We start from the raw sequence: 12,614 nt of genomic DNA, 5'->3' as shown, positions 1-12,614 counted from the left end.
AATGCCACTTTTTAGCGCTCTCCCTCATCTTCGGGTGTGAAAATTAAATTTAGAACTATGAGGCTGCGCCTAACATCTGGCGCTAAAATGAGCACTCGGGCGATAACACCGCCTTAAAAATGGCCATAACGAATTTCGACCCCTAACACTTTTGAACCTCTTTCAGCAGGACAGCAGATGAAACTGGACAATGTGTGCACACTGTACATTCCACCCATTTGTGGCTGCAAAATGGCAGTCGGAGTCCTATGTACAACATAGGACCCCAATTTGTATGGTAAAAGGGCCGACTAGCTGATTCGAGGGGGCACACCGTCTGCCCAGTGGTCGGCCTTTCCGAAGGTGGCATTGGCAGGATTGGGAGAGGAAATGGGAGAGCAATTTCTTCCCAACCATCTTGGGTGCACTACCGCCATGTTTCCGCCCAGTGGCGCCAGTGAATATCTCTCCCCTCAGAGTCAACAATTGTCGGAGAATTGGTTCAACAGTTGTATACTTAGCTGCTATAGGGAACATTTAAATTCCAGCAGCTCACACAACACAATTATCCAAGCGTTTGACTGTTCTAACCTATTTATTATATAAATATTCATCCAGTTAAAAAATAAAGACTTACATTTATATAGCGCCATTCACAACCACTGGATGTTTCAAAGCGCTTTACAGCCAATGAAGTGCTTTTGGAGTGTAGTCACTATTGTAATGTAGAAAATGCGGCAGCCAATTTGCGCACAGCAAGCTCCCACAAACAGCAATGTGATAATCTGTTTTTAGTTTTGTTGATTGAGGGATCAATATTGGCCAGAACACCGGGGATAACTTCCCTGCTTTTCTTCGATATAGTGCCATGGGATCTTTTACGTCCACCTTAGAGGGCAGACGGGGCCTCGTTTTACGTCTCATCCGAAAGACGACACCTCCTGCAGTGCAGCACTCCCTCAGCACTGCACTGGAGTGACAGCCTAGATTTATGTGATCAAGCCCCTGGAGTGGGGGCACTGTACCACAATTAAGACTGACGGTTTTCTTCTGCTGTTATAGCTTCCTCCGTCCCTCAATGCTGCAGCACTTACTACGTCGACTGGTGTTTGATGTACCAATATTAAATGAATATGCCAAGATGCCACTGAAGGTTAGTTTCATCTTGCACAACTTCCTGTTTTTATTGAATATGCTTGTTGGGATGCTGTGGTGACAAATGCATGATCCAGTTGCTAAAAGATCATTAAAAAATTTGTTGACTGAAAATAGATACCTTGATTACGTAATGTTGATAAATCCTAAAAATTTCCGTTGAGAAGATTTCTTATTTTTTGTTATTTATATATGGGGAAATTCAGATTTTGTAGCAGCTGGTGAGACTACAGGGATCATTTTATGATTTTGCGCTCCTGGCAGGGAGTCTCATCTGCAAGGAGCATCCGTCGGAATTTCAGGCATTAATCTGCAGACTTCCCAACCATTAATTCTTGTAAAATCATAAACAAGGCTCCTCACCTGGGAGCACAATGACAGATAATTAATTACCTGTTACATGAAGCAGGCTTGTTCAGTGATTAAAATTTTTATTTGCTGCGTAGGTGTAATGTTATCACTTCCATGGAAATAACTCTTGTGTTATATAACTCTGCTTGAATGCCCCCTCAAGACACCATGGATGCTGGCGATACAAAGCTAGGTGGGAAAGTAAGTTGTGAGGAGGATGCAAAGAGGTTGCAAAGGGATATAGACAGGTTAAGTGAGTGGGCAAGGATATGATAGATAGAATATAATGTGGAGAAATGTGAAGTTATCCACTTCAGTTGGAAAAATAGAAAAGCAGAGTATTTTTTAAATGGTGAGAGATTGGGAAATGTTGGTGTTCAGAGGGACCTGGGTGTCCTTCTACACGAATCACTGAAAGTTAATATGCAGGTACAGCAAGCAATTGGGAAACAATTGTTAGCCTTTATTACAAAAGGATTTGGAGTATAAGAGTAAAGTAGTTTTACTGCAATGATATATTACAGTAGTATAGTATTAGGCAGTCGCTCGTGTTGAGGATGACCTGCTTCCACATCAAAAAGGGATGAGTTCACAGGTGTTTCCAAGACTACATCCTGAAGGGTGGAAGATGCCTGAGCGTGGATTCTTTTAACGTGGCGTGACCGTTGCACACCAGCCACCACACGGGCTTGACAGAGCTAGGCCTTGGTTCAGTGGCAAGGGTTAACCAAGACTACTGCACAGACCGAGTACACACACATACTCCTACTGTCCGTAGATCGCAGTGTGAGCTGGCCCGTGCTGCACTGTCTCTGGGCCCCAACCCCGCTGTTGTTATACGCTGTGCCACTTCAGGGCCTCTGCCTCGCTGTTGGGCTCCTTGACACCGCTGCTCCTGGGCCATCATTCTACCACTCCTCAACTCAGACCTTGCCACTCCTCGATTCCGCTGCTCCTGGTCCACTACTTCTCAACTTCGCCGCTCCTGGGCCATGACCCCACCACCCAGAGTTCTCGCCTTTCCTGGGCCCCGAACTCGCCCCTCTTCTGGGCCATGATCGCGTGGCTCCTGGGCCCCAATCTTTCGCCGCTTCTCCGCCACGATCTCTCTCTGCTGCTCGCCGCCTCTCCTCCTGCACCTGGGCCCCGACACCGCCAATGGTCCCGCCCATGCTCCACTTGACGACCTGGATTCTGATGACATCAGTCCAGTCACCCTCCTTGAACCTGTCGCACTCCTGGAACGGTTCGTGCTGCTACCTGCAGGGGCTAGCTCCAGCTCTTATAGCCCCAACCTGAGGTTGGTGTTCTCTCCAGATCAGAGGGTGCAATTATATAGGGCCCTGGTGAGACCACAGGGCTCAAATTCAGGGTCTCAAAGATACCCGTTAATGCCCGTTTCCGGCGGCCATTCTTAAAAATCAAATGGCTGCCACTTTGAGGTCAACTGGCCAACCCGACCTGAATTCAGGTCGCCGTTTTTTGGCCTAGACCCGATCCCACCCGATTCAGATGACTGCCGAAAGCAAGTCATCAGGGGTTGCACCGCCAATTTTATTAAACAAAAATTTAATCTGATATTCAGCTCCATCGTCAATCCCCCACCACACGGTGCCTCAGACAGGTTTTTCTGTCGATGCACTCTCTGCAGAGTGAAAGGGGAGGGCCCATTGCCGCGGCCGCAATGTAAAAAATTTTGACGACCGACTTCCCAATCGGCCAGCAAAATACTGCGCCCAGTTTTGGCCGGGCCGCCAACAGGCACCCAAGAGGGGGTGCCAGGCCATTGGCTGCCCGAAACCCTCCCTGGCGGCCCAGTGGCCAAAGATTTAAACGAACAGAATCTCTCCCCTTTAACGTAGGGGAGAGAGCGTGGTGACGCACACGCGCTGTGACGTCACCACTACTCCATCGCTGATTGACAGTGGCGGAGTTCCTGTCCAACCGATTTTCAGCCAGTCAGCTTGACTTTAAGTTTATGGCCCACCCTCATTATGAGTCATTTCCTGTGGGACTTTGAAAAAATTTCAGTCATGAAAATGGCTCTTCCGACTGCATCGGAGCTCCCAGCGGTAAGTACCACTCTAAAAATCATAGGTCCGCCAGCTTTCTGGTGCACCGGAATTTCGGCCTCCACATCTGGAGAATTGTGTACAGTGTTGGTCTGCTTACCTAAGGAAGAATTTACCTGACTTAGTGGGAGTGCAGCAAAGGTTCACATGACTGATTCCTGGGATGGGAGGAGTGCCCTATGAGGAGAAATTGAGTAGACTAGGTCTATATTCCTTAGAATTTAGAAGAATGAGAGGTGTGATCATTGAACCATATAACATTCTTACAGGGCTTGATAGGGTAGATGAAGGGAGGAGTCTAGAACTAGGGGTCACAGTTCATGTTCCCTCTAAGCTGTGGGGCTACGCAGCGGTCTGAAGGGAACTTCCAACAGTACAGCGCTCCCTCAGCACTGCACTGGAGTGTCAGCCTAGATTTATGTGCTCAAGTTCCTGGATTTTAGGACTGAGATACGGAGAAATTTCTTCACTCAGGGTGGTGAATCTTTGGAATTCTCTACCCGAGAGGGCTGTGGAGGCTCAGTCGTTGAGTATGTTCAAGAAAGAGATCAATAGATTTTTGGATACGTCGGAGGCAGAGCGGGACGTTGGTGAGGCCTACAAGAGGCCCAGCAGTTGCAGGGAGCAGCGGCAGCGTCGTCGGAGGCGGAGTGGGACATTGGTGAGACCTACAAGAGGCCCAGCAGTTGCAGGGAGCAGTGTCGTCAGAGGCCCAGCTAGTGCAGCTGCAGCGGGGAAGCAAAAAGAAGTAGAAAGAAATCGAAAGGTGATGTCATAGCCAAGGGGGTAAGTGATTGGCTGGTGATTGGTAAGTAGCTTTTCTTTTTTCTTTTCTTTATCAGTAAGTAACCTTTAGCTTTGTTGTTGCCAAATTAAGTTAATCTAAGGGTTAAGACATGTCAGGACAGCTCGGACATATGTTATGCTCCTCCTGTGCTATGTGGGAAGTCAGGGAGGCTTCCAGTGTCTCTGACGACTACATGTGCGGGAAGTATATCCGCTTCCAGCTCCTGATGGACTGCATTGCGGCACTGGAGCTGCGGGTGGATTCACTGCTGAGAATGGCATGAATAGCAGGTTTAGCGAGTTGGTCTTACCGCAGGTTAAAGGTACACAGCCAGATAGGGGATGGGTGACCAACAGGAAGAGCAGTGCAAGGAAGGTAGTGCAGGGGTCCCCTGCGGTCATCCCCCTGCAAAACAGATACACCGCTCTGAGTACTGTTGAGGGGGATGACTCATCAGGGGAGGGCAGCAGCATCCAAGTTCATGGCACCATGGGTGGCTCTGCTGCACAGGAGGGCAGGAAAAAGAGTGGGAGATCTATAGTGGTAGGGGATTCTATTGTAAGGGGAATAGATAGGCGTTTCTGCGTCCGCAACCGAGACTCCAGGATGGTATGTTGCCTCCCTGGTGCAAGGGTCAAGGATGTCTTGGAGCGGGTGCAGGGCATTCTGAAAAGGGAGGGTGAACAGCTAGTTGTCGTGGTGCATATAGGCACCAACGATATAGGTAAAAACGGGATGAAGTCCTACGAGACGAATTTAGGGAGCGAGGAGCTAAATTAAAAAGTAGGAACTCAAAAGTAGTAATCTCAGGATTGCTACCAGTGCCACGTGCTAGTCAGAGTAGGAATCGCAGGATAGCTCAGATGAATACGTGGCTTAAGGAGTGGTGCAGAAGGGAAGGATTCAAATTCCTGGAACATTGGAACCGTTTCTGGGGGAGGTGGGACCAGTACAACCCGGACGGTCTACACCTGGGCAGGACCGGAACCAATGTCCTAGGGGGAGTGTTTGCTAGTGCTGTTGGGGTGGAGTTAAACTAACATGGCAGGGGGATGGGAACCAATGCAGGGAGACCGAGGGAAATAAAATGGAGGCAGAAGCAAAAGATAGAAAGGAGAATAGTAAAAGTGGAGGGCAGAGAAACCCAAGGCAAAAAACAAAAAGGGCCACATTACAGCAAAATTCTAAAAGGGCAAAGTGTGTTAAAAAGACAAGCCTGAAGGCTCTGTGTTTTAATGCGAGGTGCATTTGGAATAAGGTGGACGAATTAACTACACAGATTGCAGTTAATGGATATGATGTAATTGGCATCACTGAGACATGGCTCTGGGGTGACCAAGGCTGGGAACTCAACATCCAGGGGTAGTCAACATTTAGGAAGGATAGACACAGAGGAAAAGGAGGCGTGACATTAGCCTGGATGATGTGGAATCAGTTTGGGTGGAGCTGTGGAATACCAAAGGGCAGAAAACGCTAGTGGGAGTTGTGTACAGACCACCAAACAATAGTAGTGAGGTTGGGGACAGCATCAAACAAGAAATAAGGAATGTGTGCAATAAAGGTACAGCAGTTATCATGTGCAACTTTAATCTACATATTGATTGGGTTAACCAAACTGGTAGCAATGCGGTGGAGGAGGATTTCCTGGAGTGTATTGTGGATGGTTTTCTCGACCAATATGTCGAGGAACCAACAAGAGTGCTGACCATCCTAGACTGGGTGATGTGTAATGAGAAGGGACTAATTAGCAATCTTGTTGTGCGAAGCCCCTTGGGGAAGAGTGACCATAATATGGTAGAATTCTTTAAGATAGAGAGTGACACAGTTAATTCGGAAACTCGGGTCCTGAACTTAAGGAAAGGTCACTTCGACAGTATGAGGCGTGAATTGGCTAGAATAGACTGGCAAAGGATACTCAAAGGGTTGATGGTTGATAAGCAATGGCAAACATTTAAAGATCACATGGATGAACTTCAACAATTGTACTTCCCTGTCTGGAGTAAAAATAAAATGGGGAAGGTGGCTCAACCATGGCTAACAAGGGAAATTAAGGATAGTGTTAGAACCAAGGAAGAGGCATATAAATTGGCTAGAAAAAGCAACAAACCTGAGGACTGGGAGAAATTTAGAATTCAACAGAGAAGGACTAAGGGTTAATTAAGAGGGGCAAAATATAGTACGAGAGGAAGCTTGCAGGGAACATAAAAACTGACTGCAAAAGCTTCTATAAATATGTGAAGAGAAAAAGATTAGTGAAGACAAATGTAGGTCCCTTGCAGTCAGATTCAGGTGAATTTATAATAGGGATCAAAGAAATGGCAGATCAGTTGAACAAATACTTTGTTTCTGTCTTCACAAAGGAAGACACAAATAACCTTCCGGATGTACTAGGGGACAGTGGGTCGAGTGAGAAGGAGGAACTGAAGGATATCCTTATTAGGCGGGAAATTGTGTTAAGGAAATTGATGGGATTGAAGGCTGATAAATCCCCAGGGCCTGATAGTCTGCATCCCAGAGTACTTAAGGAAGTGGCTCTAGAAATAGTGGATGCATTGGTGATCATTTTCCAACAGTCTATCGACTTTGGATCAGTTCCTATGGACTGGAGGGTAGCTAATGTAACACCACTTTTTAAAAAAGGAGGGAGAGAGAAAACGGATAATTATAGACCGGTTAGCCTGACATCAGTAGTGGGGAAAATGTTGGAATCAATCATTAAGGATGAAATAGCAGCGCATTTGGAAAACAGTGACAGGATCGGTCCAAGTCAGAATGGATTGTAAGGGAAATCATGCTTGACGAATCTTCTGGAATTTTTTGAGAATGTAACTGGCAGAGTGGACAAGGGAGAACCAGTGGATGTGGTGTATTTGGACTTTCAAAAGGCTTTAGACAAGGTCCCACACAAGAGATTGATTTTGCACACCAATGCACATTGTATTGGGGGTAAGGTACTGACGTGGATAGAGAACTGGTTGGCAGACAGGAAACAGAGAGTCGGGATAAACGGATTCTTTTCAGAATGACAGGCAGTGACTAGTGGATGCCGCAGGGCTCAGTGCTGGGACCCCAGCTCTTTACAATATACATTAACAATTTAGATGAAGGAATTGAGTTTAATATCTCCAAGTTTTCAGATGACACTAAACTGGGTGGCGGTGTGAGCTGTGAGGAGGACGCTAAGAGGCTGCAGGATGACTTGGACAGGTTAGGTGAGTGGGCAAATGCATGGCAGATGCAGTATAATGTGGATAAATGTGAGGTTATCCATTTTGGGGGCAAAAACACAAAAGGCAGAATATTATCTGAATGGCGGCAGATTAGGAAAAGGGGAAGTGCAACGAGACCTGGGTGTCATGGTTTATCAGTCATTGAAAGTTGACATGCACGTACAGCAGGCGGTGAAGAAGGCAAATGGTATGTTGGCCTTCATAGCTTGGGGATTTGAGTATAGGAGCAGGGAGGTCTTACTGCAGTTGTACAGGGCCTTGGTGAGGCCTCACCTGGAATATTGTGTTCAGTTTTGGTCTCCTAATCTGAGGAAGGACGTTCTTGCTATTGAGGGAGTGCAGCGAAGGTTCACCAGACTGATTCCAGGGATGGCTGGACTGACATATGAGGAGAGACTGGACCAACTGGAGTTTAGAAGGATGAGAGGTGATCTCATAGAAACGGAGAAGATTCTGACGGGACTGGACAGGTTAAATGCGGGAAGAATGTTCCCGATGTTGGGGAAGTCCAGAACCAGGGGACACAGTCTTAGGATAAGGAGTAGGCCATTTAGGACTGAGATGAGGAGAAATATCTTCACTCAGAAAGTTGTTAACCTGTGGAATTCCCTGCTGCAGAGAGTTGTTGATGCCAGTTCATTGGATATATTCAGGAGAGAGTTAGATATGACCCTTAGGACTAAAGAGATCAAGGGGTATGGCGAGAAAGCAAGAAGGGGGAACTGAGGGAATGATCAGCCATGATCTTATTGAATGGTGGTGCAGGCTTGAAGGGCCGAATGGCCTACTCCTGCACCTATTTGCTATGTTTCTATGGGGATAGTGTTCAAGTGGATTTGAGGTAGAAAATCAGCCTTGATCTTATTGAATGGCAGAGCAGGTTCGAGGGGCGGTATGACCTACTCCTGCTCCTAATTCTAATGTTCTTATGAGGTGTTATTAACTACAAGGAAAATAGTTGCATTTTAATTTATCATCTTCTCCACAATGGAAAAATCATTTGTAGCCGCTTTCTGGTCTTACTTTAATGTTGGGATCTCATATTTGTGGAAAAATAATTTCATTGCATATGTTGTACAGTTAAACTGTAGCTTCTCAATGTAAGTCATGACAGATGTCCAGTTCCTATTGGCATGTAATGGCTAAATGTCTTTCTTCTGTTTCTGCCTCTCTAGTTACTCACCAATCATTATGACAGATGTTGGAAGTACTACTGCCTCCCATCTGGATGGGCGAGTTATGGTGTAACCTCTGAGGAAGAACTCCATCTGACTCGTAAACTCTTCTGGGGAATCTTTGAGTCAGTGTCACAGAAGGTATGCTGAGAGGGATAGATATGTAGCTGATATAAATCATTGTTATGTCAAACTATCATTCTTTGGAGGGTAAGGTGTCAAAGTGAAGCATATTTGTGCTGGGGAATGAAGCACTTTTACCAATTTTGTCATGCAGTGTCAGCATTTGAGTTTTTACAGTTCAGGTAAATCTCTACTGCCTCTGCTTCAATAATGTGTCTCAACATCAACCTCAGCAGTAGCCTACTGCATCAGTGAAAGCCACCAGTTCAACTGCAGAGGATAGCCCAGGTATGCCCAGTCTACACCTGTGCATTTTCTAGTAAGGGTCACTGAATAGTGATCAACAGCGTGGACACTGGATGATTCTTTTTTCCCTCTCTAGCGCAGGATTGCTGAGGCCCCTAATAGTCCTATAACTACTCCCTCACCTGAGACCAGCTAACTTAGCACAACCAGGAATCAAACTTTCTGATCTTGGCAACTCCTTGCTCACTCGGCCATTGGTAGCACTTTGTGATCATTTTAAAAGAAATGTACATTCGAATATGGCAGAAAATAGGAGCTCTTCACTCCTGAAAGACTATAGGCCTTGGTTGGGAGTTTACGATCGTGAGCTACAGGTTATTAATTCAGTTGTGTGTTGTGGCCATACTTTATATATGAACTAAAAAAGTTAGTGTTATGCACACTAACCAAGAGGTTTAAGGTTAATGTGCTTGTGACTGTTTGCCACAAACTCCCTGGTTGAATTTTCTATAATCACTGATCTCAATTTATGATTCGACCTGGATGAGGACTTCATGGGGGGGGGAAGTCATTTTTTGCAGTAATTAAAGGCTCTGCATTCACACCAATAACTTCACATTGCAGATCAGCTAAAAACTGGCAGTTGTAAGTGTCTGGCAGCACTGGAATAAAACCTGTGGCATTCAGGTAATGAAGCACATTCTCCCACTAGTTGCTATCACTCAGGGTACAGTTACCTAATTCAGTTTGAGAAACTCAGAAATAAGTAAGTAATCCTGAGCTGGATCTACTCTCCCATATGGGAATCTTATTGCCATCAGTTTTTTTTTTACTTTACCACGTCCCCAAGGCAACTTGCTCTCATCCTCTCCTTCAGCTACTCACCACAGTAAACTTTCTAAGCCAGTAGGGAAACCTCCATCAATCTCTTGCACATAATAAGTTTGCAAGGCAAGTAACAACTTGGTAATTCTATCCTTTAGAGCTATTTTTATTGTAAAATTTACTCTACTTAATCCTAGTCACCATATGATTGGCACCCCATCCACCGCCAGTAGCATTCATTCCCTCCACCACTGGCTGCAGTGTGCACCATCTACAAGATGCACTGCAGCAACTCGCCAAGGCTTCTTCGACAGCACCTCGCAAACCTGCAACCTCTGCACCTAAAAGGACAAGGGCAGCAGGTGCATGGGAATACCATCACTTCCAAGTTCCCCTCCAAGTCACACACCACTCTGACTTGGTAATATATCCTTCATACACACTGGGTCAAAATCCTGGATCTCCCTTCCTAACAGCACTGTGGGACTACCGTCACCATGCGGACTGCAGCGATTCATGAAGGCGGCTCACCACCACCTTCTCGAGGGCAATTAGGGATGGGCAATAAATGCTGGTCTAGCCAGCGACACCCACCTCCCATGAATGAATGGGAAAAAAGTGCTTTATTTAAGGCTCAACAATGCTGGAAACTTTTGTTTAACAGTACAGTTTTCCTTGGATGTTGTGATTTATAGTTGAGGAATTTATTGTATTGATAATCTTGGGGTAGAAATATAGATATAATCAGATTACATCTGTTTTGCAGAAACATGACTCTGACTTGTTCAAGATAGTCATGCTGTGCCTGTGTGCGATAGCTGGTGCACTACCACCAGATTATGTTGACGCCAGCTATTCCTCCAAGGCCGAGAAAAAAGCTTCGGTGGATGCAGAAGGCAACTTTGACCCTAAACCTGCAGACACTATGAAGTACGAATTGTTTTAATCTTTTTCTCAGCTCAATTTCAGACTTTGGTGAATGAACTGTTTCTGTTAGTCACTGTTCTGATTTGTATGATCTAATTTGTGTTTTGAGTCACACAAAAATAGATATCTAGTTAGTAAAGGAGGACAATGCTGCATTCTCGTAGCTCATTTAAAAAATTATTTGTTCTTTCTCAAATTGATTTTTGGAGAAAATTTGCTAGAAAATTTTTAAGTGATATGAATAACAATCAATATTAATTATCAATCTACAAGAGAATCTCAAATTTAACAATAAAAATAAGCTTCACAGAGTGTAATCAGACAAATGTGGATGTAGAGGCATGAAAGAGATATTCAAAGGGCGAATAAATGCTTGGTCAAAGAGGTGGTTTTAAGGAGGGTCTTAAAGGAGAAGAATGAAGAAAAGTGGAGAAGTGAAAGGGCTCGGGAAGGATATTCCAGAGCATGAGGTGTAGACAGCTAAAGGCACAACCGCCAATGGTGGGGTGAAGTGGGGCACTTGAGGCCACAGTTGCAGGAAGGAGCCCCATGGAGGGGTTGCAGGGCTGAAAAGAGGTTACAGAGGTAGGAAGGGGCAAGGTCACGAAGAGATTTAAACACTGGGATGGAATTTAAAATTGCACATATTCGGGAACTTGGAGCCAACTTAGGCCAGCACGGACTGAAGTGATGAGCAAGCAGGAATTGGAGTTGTGGGAAAGACGTGCATGGATTTGGGAGATACAAGCACGTTCAAGGACTTTGGAGAAGAATCAGGGTTAGGTGGGTGCAAGGACAGAGGAGTCAAAGGCAAGTTCTTTGAGGGGAGGGAGGCAGCGAAGGTGGTATTGAAAGGAGGAAGACTATATCATTTAGCATCGGAGCCAATATCGTCAGTGTTCTAATGTAGGATAATGTGGCAGCCAATTTGCCCATAGCAAGGTCCCACATGTGATATTGGCCAGATAATCTGTTTTTAGTGATGTTGGTTGAGGGATAAATATTAGCCAAGTGTTTAAGAAAGCCGTTGGTAAAGGAGCAAAGACGCTCCAGGATAATACAGGAGTAGTGGGCGTTTTGGCAGAAGAGGCTCAATGGTGTTTGACATGGTCCAGCTAGATCTGGTGATTGATAGCTAAACCAGTTGTGTGCCAGTCATGCTCAAGTTAGAATCCCTTGGACTTGAAGCAGCAAAGAATGGAAACATATCAAAGGGGAACGATCAGGGTTGAAAAGAGTAAAGGTTTTGCTCGAAAATCAAATGTGGAGGTGAGAGAGTGGTTGAATAGATCGACAGCTATAGACGTATCATAGTGAATAAAAGGCCGGCTTGAAAGTGCAATTTCTTTCAGGGATGGATGTAGGAGGAAGTAAAAGGATCGGAGGATATGGGTGGTGAAGGATTCAAGAAAGTGGTTGGAGATGGCCTTGTCTGTGATTGAGAACATGGGAGTAGAGAAACCATGTGAGATAGCATGGTCGGGGTTTAACCGCCAATGTAGATAGGAGAGTTTATGTGGAGCGAGAGGACCAGAGGATTTTTCAAAATTTCATTTGTGAACCAAATTGTTTGGTGATATGTGGTGATTTTTTACAGTGTCATAATTCCTGAAAAACTGGATGCCATTATCAACAAGTATGCAGAGTACACACATGACAAGTGGGCTTTTGAGAAGGTATGATATTTCTGCTTCTTTGAATTCCTTAATTTCAATACACTGGGGGAGAAATTGGGATTGTTTGC

The 12,614-nt window shown here is 45.3% G+C and overlaps 1 protein-coding gene across 5 annotated transcripts in view; it reads left to right on the top strand.

Moving 5' to 3' along the window:
* LOC139239218 (ryanodine receptor 1-like) overlaps positions 1-12,614 on the top strand; it is a 506,468-nt gene that overhangs the window by 266,292 nt on the left and 227,562 nt on the right. For all 5 annotated transcript variants that reach the window (XM_070867899.1, XM_070867895.1, XM_070867896.1 and 2 more), the window contains exons 49-52: positions 1,042-1,132; positions 8,750-8,890; positions 10,710-10,873; positions 12,468-12,546. In XM_070867899.1, the coding sequence (XP_070724000.1) occupies positions 1,042-1,132; positions 8,750-8,890; positions 10,710-10,873; positions 12,468-12,546 (475 nt within the window). The remainder of the gene's footprint in view (positions 1-1,041; positions 1,133-8,749; positions 8,891-10,709; positions 10,874-12,467; positions 12,547-12,614) is intronic.

The sequence above is a fragment of the Pristiophorus japonicus genome, chromosome 26 (genome assembly GCF_044704955.1).
Source record: "Pristiophorus japonicus isolate sPriJap1 chromosome 26, sPriJap1.hap1, whole genome shotgun sequence".
In the NCBI taxonomy this organism is placed as follows: Eukaryota; Metazoa; Chordata; class Chondrichthyes; family Pristiophoridae; genus Pristiophorus; species Pristiophorus japonicus.
This window is presented reverse-complemented; position numbering and strand designations above follow the sequence as displayed.